Raw genomic sequence first — 23,737 nt, 5'->3', positions numbered from 1 at the left:
CTGCAACAGGTTTATAGGAGCTCCCCTTTGAATCGGATGGGAAAAGAAAAACAGAAGTTACAGATAGCAAACACTCACGATTGATAATCCATGCATAAACTGATAAAAGGCACCAACAAACTAAGTGAAGAAAACTACAAAATTCAAAACAGCAAGTTGCTCAACGTCCATGTGCGAAGCGAGGTAGTTCTACAAACACAAGTGTAAATCAACCAGATTGTGCAGGCAAGGAATCAGTCAGCCTTCTTATCTGGAGCTGATTCCGATTTATTTAACACTGCTGAGCGCTTGTCTTCTGCAGTCTTGGAATGAACTTCCTCCCTCTCCCTCATGTACTTCTCAAAGGCCCTCGGAAGAAATCGAGGAATCAAAAACCCAAACAAATTGAGGGAGAAATATAAGAAGTTGGCCACAGCCAAGGTCCTTCCAAACCAAAACCATGCCACATCCTGCAACCCACCATTATATATAGTTAGTTTAAGACACAAGTCAATTTTTCTTAACCAAAACTTCCCGAGGATATGTAATATACGAGCATGACAACATCACATCGTCGGATTACCCTACTCAACATAAATTTGTTATGAATTCTCATGAACATATATATCATATGTCCATCTTTTACCAGAACTTCTTACAATGTATAAAGACAGAAAACCCCATCTAAATCTCCCATACAGCCAACGTTATAACATATCAAATTAGGTACAAGGCCACAAAAAAATGAAAAAAAAAATGATTCGAGTATCACAAAACAAATGGCATATTTGGGGTAACTAGTATGGGAGTGAGTACCTTCACATGTGCATTTGCAGGAAGAGTCTTGTTCAGCCAGACATCATTCATCCAATCAAGGATGACAAAAATTCTCCTAACTGTGTAGAGCAACGGAACAAGCGCTCTAACTGGTGGCGAAAACAGTGACAAGCCACTTATGATATTTTCGGTCAGAATCTGAAAGGAGAGCAAGAACAAGTGAGGTGTTGCGGAACGCACTGCGTGCTCATCACCCCTTGCAAAACCACCCAAAACATAAGCCAACGGCAAGAATAGTCCAACGGTAGTTCCCACAATCACATACAGCCTGAAGAATTTGCTTCCTTGGAAAATCTCCTGAGAGCCCGAAGAGACGTGACCATGGGATGGGAAGGCCAAACGTGACAGTACTAAGAGATAGGCCGAGGCGAAAGCAGGGAATATCAAATCAAGGAGCGGGACGAGGCCACTGGCTGAGAACACCATGATGAATGCCACAAGCTGGAGCTCAATCACACGCAATGACCCCATGACACCTCCTACGGCTGGCTGCTGCTGCTGTTGGTGAAGCAGGCGATGCGGCTTTTCTTGGGGTTTTGATCCAGCAGTTGTACTTTTATCAGGCTCCGACCTGGGAGCCACAGCAACCGATACGCCAGACATTGTTGTTTACTTCCTTGTAAACGATGCTCTTGGCAACTAAATGACTATTGAATCAAGGAGCTATAAAAGTCTGAATAGGAAAGGATCACTGGATTTAGGAAGTGATACGAAACCTGAAAAGAGGAACAAACTTTCAGGGTCATGAAGAATCATCAGAACCAAACATCTTCAACATGCATCCTACAATATCCTTTCAAAAGATGAACGTTTACATGAAATCAGCTATGATATTTCCGGCAGGATACATGTACATATATCTAGAGGATTAAACATTAAATGCCAGAGACACAGGCGATTCAGCTCTAGGTAGTCATTCATTACTTTATCTGTAGATGTTATGTATGTATAAGCTATCAATCAAGAAAGCTTGACATGTTAGGTGCAATGATGAACGATTGACAAGTGAAACAGATCAACCTAAGTGGTAGCAGAAAGAACATTTTTCATCTATTGCAATCGTTAAAATATGAAAATTTAGCTTATACTGAAACTAAACTGTAAGCACCATTCTCTCTCTTAAAAAAAAACTGTAACCACCATTATCCAGATCATTATTCTCCTACGAATCGTAATGTACCATCCTTTTATCGATAACAAAACGTAAAATACCATGATTCATGTATAAGTAGAGGCTTGAGCTCAAGGTAAAGTTAAATCACATATAACACTTGGCATGCAACCAAGATGACGAGGAGGAATGAAGTTACAGAGAGATCTTACTGATGAAGATATGAGGGAGCTAGCTAGCAAGCAAATGATTCATTCAAAACCAAAACCAGATCGTCCGAAGGAGACGACGAATCATGGGGGTGATGAGGCCACTGAAAAACGAGGTTGGGGTGACAAAGTGTTTCGTTGATGTACTGGAACGTGGATCTCAAATTCTCAATATAGTTAACACTTGGCAGTTGTGCCACCTGGAGGAGGTATACAGTACCACGTGTCAATATGAGTCTTGCCGTTCTGATCAGAATCGGGTCATCGACTCATCGTAGGGAAACTGGATCAGATCAAACTATTTTTAGTTTACAACAAAAAAAAAAAAGAAGGAAAGTCCGATCCATTGTACCGTAAAAGAAAATATATAACTACAACTCGCTTGATCAAAAGTTCAAACACACAATCGATCAAAAAAAAGACAACACAAACAAACCTTGGAGATCTAGATGGTCTTCTAGCTGCATATATACACGGTCATTTATCTTAAAGGGTGATTCAAATATCCTGATTGATTGTGTTAACAGGAGATGCCAAATTGCAGTAATATTCTACCTGCAGGTTTCCAAAATACTCCCCAGACTTCAATAAGGGTAATCTCCTACCGCTATCTCAACTTTCTTGAGTTAACTAGGCTAGCAAGATCATCCAAACTTTCTTAAATTGACTAGGCTAGCAATCAAGATCATCCAATATACAGTACGTATTGTCCATATATATGGACTCTAACGTCTGTATATTATGTAGAGTAGAGAATTAGATCAGTGTATGACTTGCTCGATATTACTTGGGTAAATTCAGGTGCCTCAAGTGCTCCAAAAGGATTAAAGGAATATGATGTTAGAGGATGTCAGGGTAAATGATCACCCAACTGATAACGCGCGCGGTAGTCGAGAGTCTGCAGGAGAATTAAGGTTCCATTAATGAATGACATAAATATATTGATATCCTAGTTCTTAAACCTTAGGAATCTTAGGTGAACCAACCATCTCCCCAATTTTTAGCACCAAAGCCACTTACTGACTCTTAGTTCAGCTTCTTGTTGTAACCAATTTGCTGGTTGTTAATCTGAACAAATCATCACCTACCACTCTATAGAGCCAGGGAGTTCTTGAACTTCATCCCATTGCTTCGAACTGCCTCTTTAGCAAGACAATGTGCTGCTACTCCTGGACCAAGATCACGATTGCCTCAAAAGCCTGACCCAGTAGCTTCACTTCATCAACTGTCGCACTTTCCATGCTTAGACTTTGTTCAGAGCTGATAATAGCTCCATTTACAGCAGAATTTCCCTCGTTGCATCATCAACATCATGTACCCGAAATTCTTACCAATCGCACAATGCCACGTCACTTTTAAAACCGTTGCTTCCCGCACCAGATTTGAAAATCCGAGTTGTCCAAACCTAATTGGCTAGTGGACTGAATCCACACGTGTCACACCACCTCGAATATTTTCACAGCCGAGCAGCATATGCCAACAACCAACGTCTAGTCTAGTGCGAAAGGGAAAATATAATAATAATAATTATTATTTTTCGGTGACTAGAAAAAATGTGGTTGACTGCCTCATCAGCTTCACTCTCCATGCTCCTCCAGCTTACGTTATCACTCTCCTCACGGTCAGCATTGTCCTTAAAAATGTCAAAAACACGCCGGATCATGCCACGTGTCCCGCTCGTCTTAAAATCTATCCGTTAACCCTTTTTTTTCTCTCTCTCTCTCTCTTCTTCTGCAACTTCTCAACGGAAGGAGGAGGGAAGAGAAAAAAAAAGGGAAAAAAAAATAAAAAAGATTTGGAAGAGGAAAAGGGAAATGGGGAAGCTTCTCTGTGACTCTACCACCGTCGCCGTCACCGTCACCGAGGCATTCCAGACCTCCTCCCCCACCGTCGCCTGGCGCGACTCTCCGGCCAAGTCGGCGCCGCCGCTCCATGAGGAGGTGGAGGAGGATCAATTACACGCCGCCGATCTCGTTGACCAGTCAGCGACGGCGGACGACGCGTGGGGGGCTGTGGTGGGCCTGGAGGAGCAGCAGCGGCGGCACCTCCAGCGGCTTCATTCCAAGGGCGTTCTCTGGAAGCATCCGGAGGCGGAGGGCGGCGGCTCGTCTGTCGTCTTCAGACTCTCGCACGGCGGGGAGGTCTCCTCCGACGGGAACTGCCTCTTCACGGCGTCGCGGAAGGCGATGAAGGCGGCGCTTGAGGTCGACGCGCGGGAGCTGAGGAGGCGGACGGTGGGGAGGTTCCTGGAGGACTTCGGATCTGCGAGCGCGGAGGAGAGGGACGTCATCAACGACGTCATAAGGCATCTCTACGCGCCTGATCTGAGGGCGGGGTGGGGGATACACGTCATTCAGGAGGTCAAGCTTTTGGCCAAGAAGGACGAGCGCGTGAGTCTCGACTCCGCCATTGACGAGCTGCTTCAGCTGGGAATGCAGAGGTAATAGTTTCAGGGATCTAAATCTGAATCCGTGTTCTTTACATTGTTGAATATGATGATGATGTTCCTTAGTAATGCATAGACTCTTATAAAGTTTCAATTTTTAATTAGTTCAAAAATAAAATCTAGAAAAAAAAATCTGATCTTTATTGAAGTACAGATCTTAGAGATTGAATATCTTGTCCAAACATTGATGAACATGTGCATCTTGGGGTTTTCGATCTCTATAAGATTGATTGGCATTGTACTTGTTGGTTTTGAATCTTAGGATGTGTTATTGAAATTGTCTGGTTTTTGGTTTCTTCTGAGTGAAGGGAGCTGGCGGCAGAGTCTATTTACAAAGAGAGATGTATCTCAGTGTGTGACGGACCCGGTTGGGCGAAATACATGTTGATCTCTGGTTCGCCAGATGATGAATACGATATCATCACCTTGCAGTACACAGAGGAAGGATTATTAACAATCGATGAAAATAGAGAAGGCCATGCCGCGGCTTTTGGAGATGATATAGCAATCGAGTGTCTTGCAACAGAGTTTAAGCGCGAGATATATGTGGTAAGAAAAAGTTTTACACTGCGAATCCATGATTTTGATGATTGGGAAGTCATATTCCTTATTGGGTGTGATTTTACGAAGTTGGCTTGATTGTTTACTTGGCTACATTGGGCAAGGGTTTAGTGTACTGAAATGCTTATAAGTTTGTTGATGTACAGAGTGTTCTAATGGGGATGAGGTTACACAACTAAGTTCATGGAGTAGTTATCCCATGTTGTCTTAAATCTCTTGCATGTCTTGTATTCATGGAGCTGTAGTGACCTCTCATATATCAGTGTGCAAGTATCAGTACAGTTTTATACAAACCTATGTGTGCACTTGATTAATTTGTCATTTCTTGCATTATGGGGGAATTGGGACATTAATTGATTTCTTCACATTTGAAGCTTTGATGTTTTACCAGACTATACATTATTTTATTAAGCTTTCTTGCGTGGCTTCACAATTACAGGTTCAAGCACATGGATCAGATGCAATGGTTGATGAGGACAATTGTGTTTTCTTCCTTCCTCACCGACCAAGGACTCGCATTTGTGAACCGCCATTCTTTCTTTTCATGAAAGGAACAGGTAAGATACAAAATACTAGTCCTCTAGCTGGAAATATATTTACGTGTCAGGCATTTATGATTTTTTTCAATTTTATCTCTAGGACTACATTTCTGAACCTTTTCTTCATACAGGTTGGTGTGGGGCTGGAGCGGATCACTATGAACCCTTGATTGCCCATCCCTTGTCTTTTGTTTCCCAGGAGAAGGTCGCTATGGTTCTCTGAGGGCACTTGTCCTGCAGTTTTGTGGCTTTAGAGAGATTAAGTAGTAGTTCTTCTATTAATTTGTTCCATTAGTAATTGGCATGCAATCTAATTCTCCAGACTCTTTTTTGAGTCACGAGGAGGATTCGATCATTGCATAGCATTCATTTTTTGTTAGCTAGATCGATTATCTTTGACTCCAACTAGCAGGTTTCAGTTCCTGCTTCTGAGCATCTCTATAGTACTCGTGATGTTTCTACAGGCATTTTTTTTTCTTTCCTCTGTTGTCGACTTTGAGTTATTTTCTTTGGAGGGTGGCATATGTTGCTAGGTGCTATTTCATCGAAGCTGTGATAGTGCCTTTCTGTTGTATCTTTAGCTGGCGTCTATCATCATTTTAATGAAAGTGACTTTAATTTGTTCTCTCTGGCCGAACTTCTGTGTTATGATTCATTTTGCTCTCTACAGAAATTGGGTACTGCATGTTTCATAATTTGAAGCCAAGTAGAATCTCTAATGATTCAGTATTGTAATGATGTCTACAAAAATTGATTTATTCTTCATTGTAAACTTCTCCAACCACTCAAATCATTCAAAATAAATCCATGCACAGCTCATAAGTTTATTTTTCTATATTAACCAACCTTTGGAGAAGCTGAACTGCCTAGAGCCCCACGTTTAATGAGTTTCTAATTTCTTAAATCAAATTTGTTCAACATGTTTGTTGTGACATTATAATGATACCAAAAGGACAACTCTGGCTTTTCCTTAAAGAGACGCTAATGCAATTATAAAGGAGTAGCATATCACATTTCAATCGAGTTTGGAAATTCTCAGCTGGTGATTGCATTCCGAATATTAACAGTTAATCTCCTCTTGGAGAAAAATCGAATTTGGAACTTCTCAGCTTAAAATATAGCACCAAGGGTATCTTCAGGTCTTGTTTTTGTGGTTAGATTTGGTTTGGCTGTGCAGCCTGTGCTTCATTGTCTTCAAAATACAAAAATGACCACTTCCAGGCTGGATAGTAACTAGTAAATATAATTTCGACCAAAAAGAAGAAATATACGCAATATAATAGCTTTTTAATTAACTTCATATTATTTGAGTTATAATAGTGTCAAACATGATCGCACGTTTTGTTCTAGTTTTTGACAGTAGTTGAGAGAATTAAAGGCATTATTAGTTCTTTGAGAGATCATTGTCTAGTGTATGCTAGCCAAGTCCTGTAGATCATCAAAAGCATTGCTTTTGTCCTTGGTCATTGCTTCTGTGAAGCTTCATTCACCAACAATTACATGGACTCCACTATTTCTCTCTTTCTCTGTTTTGAGGTGAAGAACTGAAGAAGTGGAGCTTCTTTTGTATGGAATCTGTTAACCCGTCCATGTAGTAAAAAGCAACTTATGCCATTCATTGAACAGATTTGTGTTTCCTCAGAATCAAAAAGTCGCAACAAGTATATTGTCTAGTATATACTTTGCTTCATATGAAACCAAATTGCATTTGTATATTCACATAGATAGATTAACAATCAGATACGATTAATGGGAAGGAAAGTTGCTTGGTAAGTTCCCAAATAGCCTTGCCTTTTGCAAATCCACCACCATGCAGATCGTTTTCTAGGCTTAGTTTGGAGTTTTCCATTCTTCGCATGCCTTCTTATATCAGAGCACTAGGTAGTACGTTCTAATTAAGTAGTTCTTGTGAATCAAATTTATGTGCTCTCTCCACACCTAATTAAAACGACAGTTGAATTGTCTACGGACTACGGCGGCCTTGCACTATATGCATCTCTTTCCACAAAGTGCCTTTTCTTTATTCAACTCAACTGCGAAGTGTGCCAGTCTGGCCTCGCTACTCAATTATAAGGGGAAAAGCAAACCAGTACCAAGGTAAGATGGTATTCAGAGAACTTTTACGGCGAGTTTAGCTCTTCCCTTTGTGATGCCTAACACACTCGCTAGATAGATCAGGAACAGCAATACTAGGTGATCAAATCTAATCACATCTTCTCAAACCTTATAATTTTATGTATGGAAATAACTGGTGACACCAAATGAAGCAGTGAAAAAACCGGGAAAATCCCATGCATGCAATGATTAATACTAATTACAGGAATATTTATAGCGAAAAATGTAGGCAAATTGATATAGAATCGATCTCGGGGTAAACAATCTAATATCGTAGGTTGTAACATTGGCATGAGACTAGTATACAACATAGCTAAACATTTGACAAGGATGATTGAGCTTATGAAAACGAAAAAGGAACGAGTGATTATGAGAAAGAGTATAATACTATACAGTGGTGGATTCATGATCAAATTGTTACCCGAACTAATTGTAATGAAAAAAAAATCAACGAATCTGGACAAGATAAAATATTTTAAAGCACAAATATTTAGAACATACACTAACAATTTTGAACCAATATATATCAGTTCATGCATATTACACCATCATCGGCATTAGACCTTTAATCTTTGAGTTTCAAACAAAATCTTATTGACACTATCGACTAATTATACTATCTTTTTTAGCTAATTGGTTCTAACACAAAAAGATCCGAATTCGAAATTATTAATTATCTGTTCTAGTCAAATGCAGTAGTATTTATACTTGGTGGTAAAATTTAAATAACATTTCAGAGACAATCACAACTACTTCCATGTAGTAAGAATTGAGGATATCAATTATGTTAGTGTACATATGATGAGTTTTTTTTTTCTTTTTTCTAACCCCTTAAAAACTCACCTAGGATTAAGCCAAGGCTGGATCCGCCAGCTAGTGGTATTATAGTTCTTGATTGTATTCTTTTAGTGCTAGGTTCTAACATAAGATCATGATTTGAAATTAAGCATGCATGTACGTCACATATCGAATGTACATCAAAGGTGATCTTGGAAAGGGGCAAAAACCACTAGCTGCCCAGCTCACATAAGTCTTAATTTGCTGATGTATAGTCTTTTGTGTTTCTTAGCTGAGAAGAGGAAAATTGAAAACCATCAACTCAAGAAAGGAAATGTGGAAAGCAAACGGAGGCTGAAAAACAAAAGCACCCATGCCAATTGAACACATTCTCAACCTGCCTATAGTCCTATACTATATAGCTTTTTGCAAAAGCAAACCTTCCCCCATTCCATTTTTCTTAATAAATAAATGATACAGAAGCATGAATCCTTTTTAATCCCCACAACAAAATATCTGACCACCTTTTCTCGCACTATATATACCTCATTGTTTTCATTTCTTTACGTTCAGTCAGACGTGAATTAAAACCTCAGTGCCTAATTCAGTGATCTCCTCGATCGATTGATCGGCTCCTCTCAAAGGGTCAGAGATACATTTATCTTTCAAAAGTTTGATTGATTAATGGATCCCATCAAGGCTCAAAAGTTTCGAGCCATGAACCTCTACAAGAAGAGTGATCCGTTTTTCCAGAGTCTCATTCTTCATTCCGTTCTTGCACTAGCTTGCAGTTTATTTTGTTCCTACTCTTATTCGTTTCCCAATTCTTTTTACACTATCAAACATCTCTTGTTTGATTCTCTTCCCAATTCTTGGTCGTGGTTTGTCAACCCTGGCTGCCTGTTCGTGATGGTAAATTGCATTGTGGTGTTCCTTATTGGGGAATCAAGGATCTGTGGCAAGGAAACTTCATCTCCAGTCGATCAGGTTTATAACGAGTATGTTGCGAGAACTCGAAGTCTTAGGGGACTTCCCTCCACGACAATACTTCAAGGGATCAAGAAAGAAGAGAAGATTGTAGTGAGAAGGGATGGTCGGGAGAACAATGCGTTTGGAATTGAAGATGGCAAAAAATTTGATGAAGTACAAGAAAACGAGGAGAGAAAGACAATGCTGAAAGAAGAGACCGGCGACCACGATGAAGATTTCGAGGAAAGTGTTATCGATAATGAAAGAGATGAAGAAGAGAAGGAAATGGAAGAAGAACAAGACGAACATGAAGAAGAAGTACAAGAACAAGACCAAGAACTAGGAAAGGAGGAGGAAGAGGAGGCTGTAGGGATACCAGCTGAGGAACTAAACAAAAGAGTTGAAGACTTTATTGCAAGGGTTAATAAGCAAAGATGGCTTGAAGCTAGATTCTTGGTTAGTAGTACAAGAGCTTAATTGATCGATTAGTTTGTTTGGGGTGTACCGAAAGATTGAAAACGCCATCAGACGTAAATTAATTGTACGTTGAACGTACTATATTAATAATTTTGTGGTTTATACTTTACTGTTATAATTGATAAACCGTATAATTTTGCCAGAGATTTGTAATTTGTTTTTAACGGAATAAATCATTTTCCTGTGAATGGTAGAATGAAAATCTTCCCAATTATCTTTCCGATTATATGAGGCGCCTGTCTTAGACTCGATCTTAGTGACAAATTTGTTTTAATCTGCTTATATTCATACAATTCTAGTATGAGGATATAAATAGGGTGATCGCGATCGATGTACGTACGTTATGTATTAATTAAGACAATGCATAGTGAACTAGTAAGTAATTAAAAAGCATCATGTACGTGCTGTAACCTAGCTGAAACCCAGGAGCTCGAGCAACTTGGAGATTTAAACTTCAAACTGAAAGGTTGATGTCCTGCCCACCATTCATAATCACCCAGTAAGTCAAAAAAGAAATGACAGAAAGGTATGACGCAAAATAAACAGAATTGAAGTAGAATAATAAACGAAAGTTGTTCATTCTTAATTAAGAAGGAAGAAGTTTTACAAGATGAACCAATTTCTACTATAGTTTTATGTGGAGTAATTATTCTGTGTATCGATATCTGAAATACTACGAGACACTGACATGTGATATTGCGACCAATCATATTAGTTCATGGTGTAGTAAACATACACGCGGTGAAATGAGAAAAAATTATTTAAATATGAATAATCAATCAAAAACAAACACAATAATTCATTTAAGTGGTACGTCACGTAGACTATGTAACAAGTACATATAATAATTTTTCTTTTATTTGGGGCAAGTTTTGCATAAGCACGCATCATGTCTCTTCTGGTGTAGTTTATGTCAATATGAACTTAATTTTATGAAACCATCCTTTAACCTAAATTTGTTTCAGCCAAACTTCTCACCTCATTTCCTCATTGCCGTCACTAATTTCAAATATATTATTCAATTAATTAGACGATAAAAAACCTTAAACCTTGGCAATTAATTAGTTAGCTTACTGTATTTGGAATTATGTTCAGATGCATAATGATATAAACATTCTCGATCGAGCATCTCCCTTAATTTTTGACATGAACCTCTAATATTATTGTTACTCGATTCGAGATCTGTCGACTAGATTCGGGAATTTTGCAGGAAATGAAGGACGATGCATGGAACTCTCCCTGAGTCCCATCCCACCACTTGCAATATATGACCATGACCATGTATACGTTGATTTTGATGAATCTAAATTCCTTCCTTAGCACCGAAGAGAGGAGAAGGAGGCAAAAAGCATGCAGTCACTCCCAATATATTATTAGCAGTCCTACCTAACCTGCATTTACCACCATGTGTTGTATATATTCCTTCATACAATTCAAGGTAGTTCAAAATTCCTTTTGACACTCATCAATCACTACTCTTGATGGAATAAAATATGTAGCTGGTTTTATTCTGTCTGAAAATTCACATGCAGATGGTTGGTTATGGCCTCCCTGAAATGGTGAATGTGTTTAATAGCAGTAGAGTGACTTCAAAGATTCTGATTAGATGATTTTTTTCTGTCAGAGAATTAGATAGATGGTTGCTTATGGACTCTCTCCAAAATGGTGCATGTTCTAATAGTTGTTGAGTGATCTGATAGATTTGATCCTGTTTATTTAACCATTATTTCATCAGTAGGTTTTTCGAAGTAGGAGTTAGTTTACCCAACAGTAATGAGGTGAGAGGTGTGCCGGCTTGGAAAAAGAGAGCGAGGACATCTGTGGTTTGGACAATGTTTGAGGATTTTGACGAGGGTCCCGATCGAGTGAGACGTGCCAAATGCAAAAAGTGTGGAACCATACTCAAATGTGACTCAGTAACAGGTACATGTAGCATGTTGCATCACCATAATAAATGTAGTACTAGTGATGTTGTCTCACCACAACCTTCCACACGCTCTGATACGTTTAGTATTGATAAATTCAGAGAGATGTGTTTCAATATATATCTCCTCAATTTACACTCCCGAGTAGACTCATGTCTTGAACATGTATGATAGTGAAAAAGTGAAGCTTACGAATTTGTTGAGTTAGTTAAAGGAAGAGTTAGTTTGATTGTTGATTTGTGGACCTATGTAGTTACTGATGGGTATTTGACTATTACTGCACACTTTGTGAATTCAGAATGGAGATTAGAAAAAATGATTATTAATTTTTGTCATATGCCTCCTCCTCACAATGGAGTTGCATTAGCTCACAAAGTATTTACCTTGATAGGAGAATGGGGAATTGAAGAGAAGTTATTTTCAATTACCTTAGATAATGCAACAACCAATGACTCTTTTGTTGAGAAGTTAAAGATGAGGTGGAATTTTCAGAGGCTTGCTTTTAGTAGATGGCAATTTTTTTCATGTCAAATGTTGTGCACATATCTCGAACTTGATAGTTCAAGATGGACTGAAAGAGATTCATCCCTCTATCACAAAGATATGAGAATGCATCAAATATATAAAAAGGTTCAGAAGTTGGAAAACATAGGTTTTCTACAATGTGTTTCACAAGATATGCCAATAAGGTGGAATTCAACCTATTTGATGTTTGATGGTGCTCTCTACTATCGTAGTGCATTGATGAACTTAGCAGTAAGTAACAATTCTTTCAAGTGGTGTCTTTCAGATGAGGAGTGTGATAAGATTGAGAAGATAAATAAGTTTCTAGGGAATTTTATGACGTAACAGTGTTGTTTTATGGAACAAAGTACCCTACATCAAACTTATTCTCCACTATTTTAACCTTTATGTTATATATATAATTATTAATTTCTAATATTTCAAAAAAGAAGACGGTTGAGGCGACGATCTTGTCGAAGACGTATTGGGTTTGAGAATGCATGATCGAATAGAGGAAGTAGAGAGCTTCACTTGAGAGGAAGCATGATATTGATGTGAACAATGGGGAGAAGACATTAGTTTGCGGTGTGTCTTCCATGTTATCAATTAGTTTGTTGTTGCACTTATAAATATGTTCTTGAATTCAAACAAGGTTAATTGCAAGGTATTTTACATACTTTCAATTAGTTTGATATTGCACATAAAAATATGTATTTGAATTCGAACAAGTAGTACTATTAGAAAGGAACCATTACAAAATTGAGGACTCTAAAATCATAAATAAATAAACAATTTATTTTTTCTCAATGAATTGTGTAGAAAGAAATCAAAATTAAAAAAAAAAATCAAAATCAAAATCGTAAATAAATAAAATTATGGAAACAAATTTTTGAGAGAAAAAAAATCACGGGTTTGACGGGTCTCAACGGATAGCACGGAAACCTGTCGTGCTTAACCCTCTTAACCCGTTAACGTAAACAGGTTCTTAACGTGCCAGCCCGTTAAGAGCGTGGTCCGCCCAAAACTCGCACGAGGCCGCCCAATTGCCAGGTCTGAGTACCTAAGTCCATCGACTCTTCGGGGCAGTTGGTTGTAGTTTAATTTTGTTTTTGTTTAATTTGTTTCAAGTCTACAGTATGAACTCGGGCAGTCTTGCTAAGTTGTTTTTATATGGGTGCTTGTGCCGGCCTCAACATGTACTGTAACGGCCCCAAAATTTCGAGCTTAAAAACTCAAAATTCTAAAGTCGTTAAACACAAAATAATCTCACTAAAATCGAAATCATTTAAGTGCACAGCGGATCATCACTGAGTTATCAATACAACTCAGAAAACCAATTATTACAACCCAAATTTATAATTTACATTACGTAAGTTGGAATGTAATAATCCTCACAATCTCTCACAGAATAGTCACACAAAATCCTCACACAAGCTGGAGGTAAATCACTTCAAGTCCTCTGAGCGGTCCGTCAATTCCCGCTAATCTACACCTGCGGAATCATCCACTACACCATCGAATTGGTGCACCGGGATTGTAAACACAAACCCGGTAAGCTTTACAGCTCGTATGAGTAAAATCAAAATATAATTCGCATATCAAAATATACGAAAGATCACAAAAAAAACAAATATAAATGCCCTCATGAGTCAATAGTCAGCCCATCTGGTTGACCCAAAGAAATGTGAAATAAAACGTTCATGAGGAAATTAAGTAACCCTTCTGGTTACCCAATGCATTTATAATACGGGTACCAAGAACGCTGGTACACATCTGTTACCCCTCTCGTAATACACCGTTGATATTGGATAGCCACCCGCTACCCAACATCCAAAATAAAATGAGTACCCATGAGCAGATAACCACCCGTTACCTCACATGCAGTACTAAGGCAGACAGACTAGAGCTCTAACTGTATCGTAACTTTCGCCCGGCCAAAGGCTAGGTTCCGACTTGCCAAACACGTACAATAATCTCACATCATATTGTACCAATCACGTCCGAAGACAAATCAACATTTTAACAATCTCAATGTTAAAAATCACGTACAATAATCTCACATCATATTGTACCAAAAATCATGTCCGAAGACAAATCAACATTTTAACAATCTCAATGTTAAAATCACGTACAATAATCTCACATCATATTGTACAAATCAAAATCACATACTCGATATTTAAATCTCGTCATCGAAATGACATAAATCACGATAAAATCATAACAGTATATTATATAGCAAACTATATATATATATGTACATATTTACCATTTATACAATATATATATATAATCCATTATATCGTATACATGTCATATTTCATAAACACGTCCGAAGACAAAAACTCGTCCGAAGACAAAACATTTTAACAAACTCATGTTAAAACCACGTACAATAATCACACCTCATATTGTACAAAAATCACATCACATGCTCAACATTTAATTCTCGTCATTCGAAATGACCAATTCCAACGAATTCATAACAGTATATAATATAGCAAACTATATATATATGTACTTATTACCATTTATACGATATATACGTAATCCACTATATTGTATACGTGTCGTAATTCAATATTAAAAACTCTTGCAAAAATCTTGGAATCACCGCAAGGGTAGATTCGTAAATAAGTGAGATTTTACTCACCTTATCGACTCGAGCGTAAATCCTCAATTTCCGATGATAATTCCTTTCCTTGATTAATGATCACCTTAAAAGAATAAGAAAAGAATTTAGAATCATTTCGTAAACCTTTAAATGCCGTAACAGTATTAATTGGTTACTGTTCAGCAATTTTCGGTTTTACGAAATTACTGTTCACGGTTCACTATTCACGGTTACTGTGCAATACTCAATTAATACGTATTTCTGTACGTATAAGTACTATATACGTATTTCTGTACGTATAAATAATATATACGTATTTCTGTACGTATAATTATTATGTATGTATTTCTGTACGTATAAATATTAAATACGTATTTCTGTACGTATAAATAATAATACGTATTTCTGTACGTATAAATATTAATACGTATTTCTGCACGTATAAATATTAATACGTATTTCTGTACGTATACGTACGATTTAAATGTAAATACAAACTCAGTAAATAAAATTTACTAAATTACCCTTTTACAAATTACTTTTTACATTTACTGAAAGTAATTTATAATTACATTTACCGAAGGTAAAATTTAATTACATTTACCGTAGTAAATAAAAATTACATTTACATTTACCGTACATATTAAATTACCAAAATACCCTTCTGTCAAAACTGTTCCCACCGCCGCACGTGGCGGCGCGTGTGGCACACGCGCCATCTCCGGCGGGCCGCGCGTGGGGCCCACGCGCCGAGGCTAACCACGGCGCGTATCACGCCACCGCCGCGTCCAATCCCTTCTCCTCCTTCTCCTCTTCCTTCCTACAACTTCAGATCCCCCCTACGCCACCCTATTCACTCCCACGCGCCGCCTCTAGGCGGCGGCAACTCCTCCTCCTCCCACACCTCCAAACTCCTCAATTCGATCCCAAAACTGTCTAACAATCACAATCAACCATCAATTACTACAAACCATACCTTAAATCGAAGCTATAACCTCCGATTGACGTTGGAAAGCTCGGATTTGTCGGCGGTGCTTCGATTCCTCGGGAAGGATTTGAATCGTGATATTTGGCCCCAAATCCGATTGAAGGGGCGTGAAGGGCGAGAATCGACGTCAAGCTACCCTCCTCCTAGTCCTTGCGTTGCCGGAGCCGAGCGGCGACGAGTTGCAGGGTCTTGGTGACGTCGTGTAGGCCTCACGGTGGCAAGGGAGGCGATGTCGTGCTCGGGGTTTGGAGAGGAGAGCCGTGCGGTGCTCCTAGGCTAGGCGGTGTGACCCACGGTGGCCTGGTCGACGAGATCGCCGGCGTTGAAATGAGGGGGAGAGAGAGCTCGGGGAGAGAGAATGTCGAGAGAGAGAGAGTTCGAGGGGGAGAGCGGCGGGAGTGAAAGGGTTTCCTGTTATGGAAACCCTAGTTAACAAAATTCCTTTTTATACTAGTTTCCAAATCGGAAACTAACTTCCGACGCGAATAACTTTCACGTACGATGTCCGTTTCGAACGCGTCACATATCCACGAACTCGTATCAACGAGCTCTACAACTTCCGTGAAGAAAGTTTTCGAAACCGAGCAACGGATTAAAAGTCGATATAAACGTTCGGAAACGTAACGTTTTTCGAATTAAACGTTCCGATAACGTATCCGTTACTCGTTTCATAACGTCGTAACCAATCACATCCATTCTAATTAAATTTCACAATTTTTAAAGAATTCAAATCCACTCAAATGTTGTTTGAAATTTAGGGTTATTACATGTACGTACGTGAGAATATAGATGTAGGGCGGCTTATGATCAGTTATTCTAGATTGTATTAAGTTCGATACACACACATATGTACGTGAGGATTGTGGGCTAATTAATGAGTTTGCAATTTACAATGACAAGTTAAAATATATATACATGTTTTAAGTCTCTGGCTGTTTACCCACTCGATTCTTACGTCGGGAGTGAGATAGAGAGATTATAATTTATAATCTGTTGTGAAACACTACTAGGTAGGTAGCCAGCTGAAGAAATTAAATATCCCGTAAGATACGATGCCCGGATCAACGACAAGCACATTCATTACCTGATCGACAGAATTGCAGTATTCTCTGATATGAGATTGATGATCCTACAAACGTTTCTTCAAATGTATAGTACCGTACTAATGCTGTGAACCTAATATTTGGCCAACGTACGGCTTCATGGTTTTGATAACTTATTGCCTAGCCTCTTCAAGGCCATATATGGACGTATCCCTCTTTAATTCTAACACCAGAATGAACCTAATTAACGGTGAAGGAACTAGGAAGACGTGGTCTTTTCTTCGACAAGTAAAACTGTATATGACAAATAGGGGAACGCCTGGAATGACCCGTGCCTCAGCTGCCCTCCTATTTTGTCATATTACGTGGTAGTGTCTCATTGGCGGAGGGAGCATCTGGAGGGCTGGCCCAGCTTTCTTCCGCTTATTTGGGTTTTGGCGCGTGTAGCCCATCAGAATCAGTCTCTCGGTTCACTTAAGCTGTACTGAGCCGAATGGAGCCGGTAACAAATGGAGTAAAATTTCCATACAGAAATTTCCGATCTTCGCACGCTTTTTGAAACACAGGAGAAACAATTATGAGATCTTGAATTCGGCAAGGGGGACAGCAAAAGAAGCTGAAGTCGTGGTCATATCCATCGTCGGATTCCCAACAAGGGCCCAGTGTAATCACCATCTTCCTCGCCGCCTTCAGTACCTTCACCTGGGGCATGTACCAGGTCGGCAAGGGCAACAAGATCCGAAGATGAGCTCACTCCATCATTTTTTTTCGTGGTTTGTATCTTCTGGTCTGTTGGTCTGTGGTCAAATCGTTAGTGTTTGTTCGAAATGAGCTGTAGAAATGTCGATTGTCGTCGTGTGTGTTTTCGATTTGATTGAAATTCTTGCAATTGATTCTGCTTTTGATGAATTTTTGTTAGTTCATGGAGTGTTTGGCGAAATGTGATTGGCATGATGATAATGATAATGGTGTGAGTTCTGGTTTCGGTGAGTGAGGAGCAAGTGAACTGAGCACATTGTGTAAAGGGAGGAAGATAGGAAGACAAAGTAATTTTGGGGAATTTGAATGAGTATTGGAGAGTTCTCGGGATACTATTTAGGTAATTTGTTTAGAAGGGAGACTATCAGAATTTTGAGGATCATAGGAGAGCCATGCAATTTTGATTATCGTTGAAAGCCGATGTTTATTGGTTTCTTTTCAGGCTTCTGTTATTGTATCCTACTCTTGCAAGTCTTTCTCTCAATTTGTGGATTTTGAAAGCAGCCGTTAGTTATTCATCTTTCAAATTGCCTGCTCTGCAGTCTTTTTCTTCATGTAAACTTGTGTGGTTCACAGCTTGTTCAATGAAGTATCAGAAAAGAAAAATAATAATCAGTATTATAAATCTTTCTTTCTCTAAGGTAGACCTCTTCAAATCATTTACATTTTCATGAATCACCAACTCCCATGAGCTTGCAATAGGACCATCTGGAAAGCGAGACTATCTGTATCGTATGGAGAAGTTCATAGTGCTGATATGATAGTTTTGATTGTGTGATACAGATGCCAAAACCTTGTCTTCATTGTCGAGTTCGGTTTCGTATGCTGGTGTGAGTATTGGTAAGCTGGAGAGACTATTAACTATCTTCAGGCTCAATCCCAAGATTCAAGTTACTCAACTAGGGAGGTGGATATCATGTGAACTCTGGAGCAAATCTCAGAACAAGAGCATTTCATTCGTTAACTTCTTGCTGAGGTAATGATCTGCATTGTTTTTTGGGACTATCATCCTCTTTTCACGATTTTTTCACAGTTATGGGTGTGATAGGCTCTCCATCTGAAGTTTTGATCCATCTTAATTAAGATGTAGGAGAATATATTGGTCATTGGCTGTTAAAAGGCTGGACATTTGCAATAGAAAGTTGTGGTTGTAAGTATTTCAATAATCAATTGTAATCGAAGCAAGATTGGTTATCCCATCACCTGTATGATTTACCAAATAGTGTTATAGAATGATACATTTACACCCTAAATATTTTGATGAGATGATTTTCGGTAAGCTTTTAACCATGAGAATGAGAAAATGAGATGATTTTAGGTAAGCTTTTAACCATGAGAATGAGAAAATAATACAGTGAACATATTATGCTTGACAGTTGCCTACGACTTGGTACTTAATTAAGGTTTTTGATCGATTACTGAGCACTGTCCCCTATGAAACATAGTATTCAGCTCACAGTTAATTTTGTCAGGAGATAGAAAGATCAGATCTACATTTACTTTGTGGTCCATGTGAATAATTTGCATTATAATACTGGTATGTTTTGAAGAGATCGGGAAATAAGTTCTTATTGCCTCACTTACCTATTATTGCACACATTAAAGAATTATTGGCATTTCAATTCGCATCTTGATACATCTCTTCATCATCTTATTTTACTTTTCTATTTATGCAGGTTCACCGTCAAATTTTTCTAGAAATTTTTTGTGTAACGTGAAGTATATGGTGTAGTTAGGGATGGCGGTGGGTACATTTAGCATGACTCTTATGTAAATATGCTGTGATAGAATGTTTTATTTTGTATTTCTTCTGAAGCAAAATACTATATGGCAAAAACAATACAAGCAAATATTCTTCTTTTTTGCTCTTAAAAGTTAGCCATACCGTAAATACCATATAGCAGCAAAACTCGAAAATATAAGGGATAACAAAAGACTACCACAATGGCTTCCAATGTAAGGTGTTAACTTGAGTTACCATACTTGCATATCAATCCTGGAACTATATATGTACGGTAATGTACACATCAGTCTCTGAGGTACTTTAATCTTCCCAAATTCCCTAGTTTACAGTTACAAGGAAAGAATAAAATAGTCATCAATTTACAAGGACATATGAACATGCAATTTTTAATATTTACATATGTCCCCTTATCTCACACTTCCCTTGGCAAATTCCTCCTGTTTCTGGCACTCTATATCAGCTCTTGAAGATTTACTTGTAATTTTCTATAACGAATGTCTTCTTAAGTGGAGCCAATCCCTTTATCCTTTGAAAATCCTTCAATGCAATCAAACTATTGAGCATGTCATTGGTGATTCTACATGCAGCAATAAAGTCACCAAATGCATGATTTGGACCTACAAAAAATTGTATAAGTATCAAAGTAAGGATGTGTTTTACTCAATTTATTCCAGGAAACTTGGCACACAAGTAAAACGGCATATTCACAATCCAAATTTAGCTAATAGACAACATACAACCTCATGCACGAGGTTGCAGTGATACTGCACACAACCCAAGAAAGTAAAAACCTACTGGTATACCAAAAGTCAAATATTACAACACTAGCTTCTGATCCTAACTCATTTCCCATTGCCCAAGAACTCGTTGTTCTTGAAATTGAAAACACAACTTAAAAGGAACCTATACAATAAAAATTGATTTATGATTTGTAAGTAGCATCAATCAAGTCTCCTCAACAAGAGCTCACAACCTAAAAACACAACTTTCTCAATGCATCCCATATAAATCTAATACTACGGGTAAACTAGTTTGTCTATAAATCTATACACTTCATAACCCACTGTATATATGTTATCATACTTATGCATTTTACCTCTGGCTACATCCCATTTGACATCTAGTAAGCTCAGAAGTAACACCCTCCAACAACATGCCATATCATTGAACCCAATAACTTTATATACAGTCAGAAGGATGTTTTCATTTTGAAAACTACTAACTAATTAAAGACCACTACTACTAATGAAAGAACAAAACTAGTAGATGCAGAAGCTTGTGAATTACCTTTGTTTTAGTGCAACATATGATATTGGCACTGAATGACTAGAACCCAAATTTGTCAAGTAGCAACTGTTAATGTATGCTAGATCAGTTCGGTAATGTTTTAAATCAAGATACCGATGAACCAAGGAAATGCAGCTTTAGTCTATAGGCATCCATACACAAACCCTCATCATGAAGATATATATTACAGATTCTAGAACTTATCTATTATATATGTATACAAGCATAGCCGATCATGGTCAGTTCTTTTGCCTTTGAGCAGACTACTACATAAATGATTTTGGTTCAAACATAAATCCAATAGCAAATAAATGGTTCCATTTTGTGTAGCTACATATTTCCATTTTGTGGACTTTTAATCTCATATATTATCAAGCACAGACCCAATATCCCAATAGTTTTGTAATATTGAAGTTTTTATAAATGGCTGGGAAGGTTCTAGTGTTTTATGAGCAAGACTTAATGTTATTAGGAAGCTGAACTTCTAATCACATGGTTGAGAGGTAAGTTCTAACCACACTCTGATCATTATTTCAGGGATGTTGGACTTCCATATGTGATTTTCATAATACCAGTATCTAAAGTACTATTCAATATTATGTTTTGAACATTCATTTACCACAATATCGATGTAAAAAGAAAATCATATGATGCGTATCAACAATTTGACATTTACATATATTTGCCTTTCCTACCTACCTTCCTCCTCAACCTTCGATTCAAATCTAGTCAATATACACAGACAGTTACAGTAAGCCTCCAAAGCCTATTTAGTGTAAAAAGGTTTAGTAACAAAAAAAATGTCACAGTACACTGTCACTTTATAGCTTTGGCAATCAGGTAGATGTCCATCACTACATTATCTATTACGAACAATCTTCATCACTAATCTATTCAACTTCTCATAATCAATTGTAAGAAACTAACCCAGAAAACAAAAACAAAAAACTAAATAGTTTACAGAAGGAACAATCTTGTAATCTTTTGGAAACAATGTTCAATGGTGTACAGACTTCAATCACATCTACAGACTTAGTATTGGACAATAACACATACATGCATAAGCTTCAAAATTTAAAACCTTTCAACCATTAATCACTTAAGAAAAAGTTAAGAGTGATCAGTTAATTAATTCCAATGTTCCTTGTTCCTTGAGGAAATTGCAATTGTATGAGCAAAACAGAAGCATGCGGAGTGCAACAGAAGCATGGAAATTATATGGAGAAATCATCAGTTCAAAACTAAAGCATTCAAACAGAAAAGGAATAAAGTCAGATCGAGTAGAGGAATTAATCATATCAAATACCAACAACATGCTATACAGATAAAATGATTTCCAACACCACTTAGCACCTGAACCCGGTCAAGCAATTTATCTTAGAGATTCAGTATCAAGCTTATGGACAAGCTAAACAAAAATCCATACCACAAGTCCTATTCCCTCAGCAGTTTTATGCTCCCCGCTCTGATATGACCAAGTTGGGTAATCGGTTTCATTGAGACGGAGACCGGACACGGAGTGGCCATTGAGAATTTCAAACCTGGATCTTGAAAATGATAGATAAATTGCTAGAGTTTGAATCGACAAGGAGATCTACAACAAAGAGAACGAAAGTGGTACCTGGTAAGCTGTAGATGAAGGTTTTGCTCGATAAACTGAAGAGAGATTGGGGATTTAGTTGGTAATTACAAATCTGAGTAAATTAGGGTTTAGATGTAGGAACAAATGCAAATGCAAATTCATCTTCAAACCCAAACCCCGGACCCCATTTCATCCCTCTTTACCGTAAAATCAATTTGTTACCGGCTCGAATGGATCAATACAACTCCACTGAGTCGAGAGAGAATGAGACGCGGCTGCCCACCGCGCGTTGGTGACAAGTAATAAATAATGAAGAAAGTGGTGGGACCAGGGTTCTGGACCAATCACGGACTGCCACGTAATAAGTTAGAATAGAAGGGCAACTGGGTAACGGTGCATTATAGACAACGCCGACAAATAGGGCTATGGCCTTAAGTACGTTCTGACTTCTGACGGTGGATGAGCTAAGATCATATGGTACAAATATCATTTCTCTTTCTTAGTCCACTAAGATGCAAATGGAAACTACGTCATCGATCGATTACAATCACTACAACATTATACATTTGGACCGAAGGACAGCATCTTCAGGTTCCATTGGGAATCAAATGACTCCACAACTCCAGTTTCCCCTGATCTCTCAGGATTAACATCGCAACAGTAAGAATTGCCGGAGGAAATTAAAGCTCTACCAACACTAGAAATGACAAGACAAGCAGCTGAGGTGCGATCATGTCTGCTCCGATCCTACTCGTAACTACGTACACTGCATTGCCCTGTGAATCTACTAATTAGATATCTGCTTAATTATTAGCCTCTTTTTAACGCAATTTGATGGCAGCTTGACTAGATTCACTTCCAGCTTGAGGGTAAAAACATGGGGTATTTTAATGTATACCCAATTTTTAGAAGCTCTTTTTAAAAGAAACCCACTTATATTTTTCTTCATTATGCACTGAATTATAACCATTCGTTTAAATCTAAATTACAAAATGCTACTATTAAAATCTGATAAAAATTAGTGATTAGTCAATCAATAAATTGTGCTTTTATTAACTGCCTTAATTATAGATTTTCTTTTACTCATCACAAATTTAGAAATAATGAAGCATTTCCTTTTTAACATATCTAGAATTCCTACATTTTTTAAATTTAAATCAATTCAAAATCGAAATCACTTTATGGTGATTTGAACTTTCATTTTTTCTTTTTGTTGAATAATTTAAAATTTAAAATTTCATAGGTAATTTAGTTAATTTCAACTATTTATT

The 23,737-nt window shown here is 37.9% G+C and overlaps 2 protein-coding genes across 2 annotated transcripts; one reads left to right on the top strand and one right to left on the bottom strand.

Annotated features, from left to right (window-relative positions):
* Positions 1 to 229: 229 nt before the first annotated feature.
* LOC126791895 (uncharacterized) lies at positions 230 to 2,189 on the bottom strand. The gene is made up of 3 exons (XM_050518390.1): positions 2,140 to 2,189; positions 796 to 1,532; positions 230 to 449 (listed from the first exon to the last, which is right to left on the bottom strand). Exons 2-3 carry the CDS (start codon positions 1,417 to 1,419, stop codon positions 234 to 236), a joined length of 840 nt encoding a protein of 279 aa, XP_050374347.1. The 5' UTR covers positions 1,420 to 1,532; positions 2,140 to 2,189; the 3' UTR covers positions 230 to 233.
* A 1,716-nt stretch (positions 2,190 to 3,905) lies between these two features.
* LOC126791131 (uncharacterized) lies at positions 3,906 to 6,327 on the top strand. Its single transcript, XM_050517537.1, has 4 exons — positions 3,906 to 4,576; positions 4,891 to 5,131; positions 5,583 to 5,700; positions 5,814 to 6,327. The coding sequence occupies exons 1-4, from the start codon at positions 3,951 to 3,953 to the stop codon at positions 5,903 to 5,905; spliced, it is 1,077 nt and encodes a 358-aa protein (XP_050373494.1). The 5' UTR covers positions 3,906 to 3,950; the 3' UTR covers positions 5,906 to 6,327.
* Positions 6,328 to 23,737: the final 17,410 nt, after the last annotated feature.

The sequence above is a fragment of the Argentina anserina genome, chromosome 4, assembly GCF_933775445.1.
Source record: "Argentina anserina chromosome 4, drPotAnse1.1, whole genome shotgun sequence".
Taxonomy (NCBI): domain Eukaryota; kingdom Viridiplantae; phylum Streptophyta; class Magnoliopsida; order Rosales; family Rosaceae; genus Argentina; species Argentina anserina.
The sequence above is the reverse complement of the archived record's forward strand: the minus strand, read 5'-3'. Positions and strand labels throughout refer to the sequence as shown.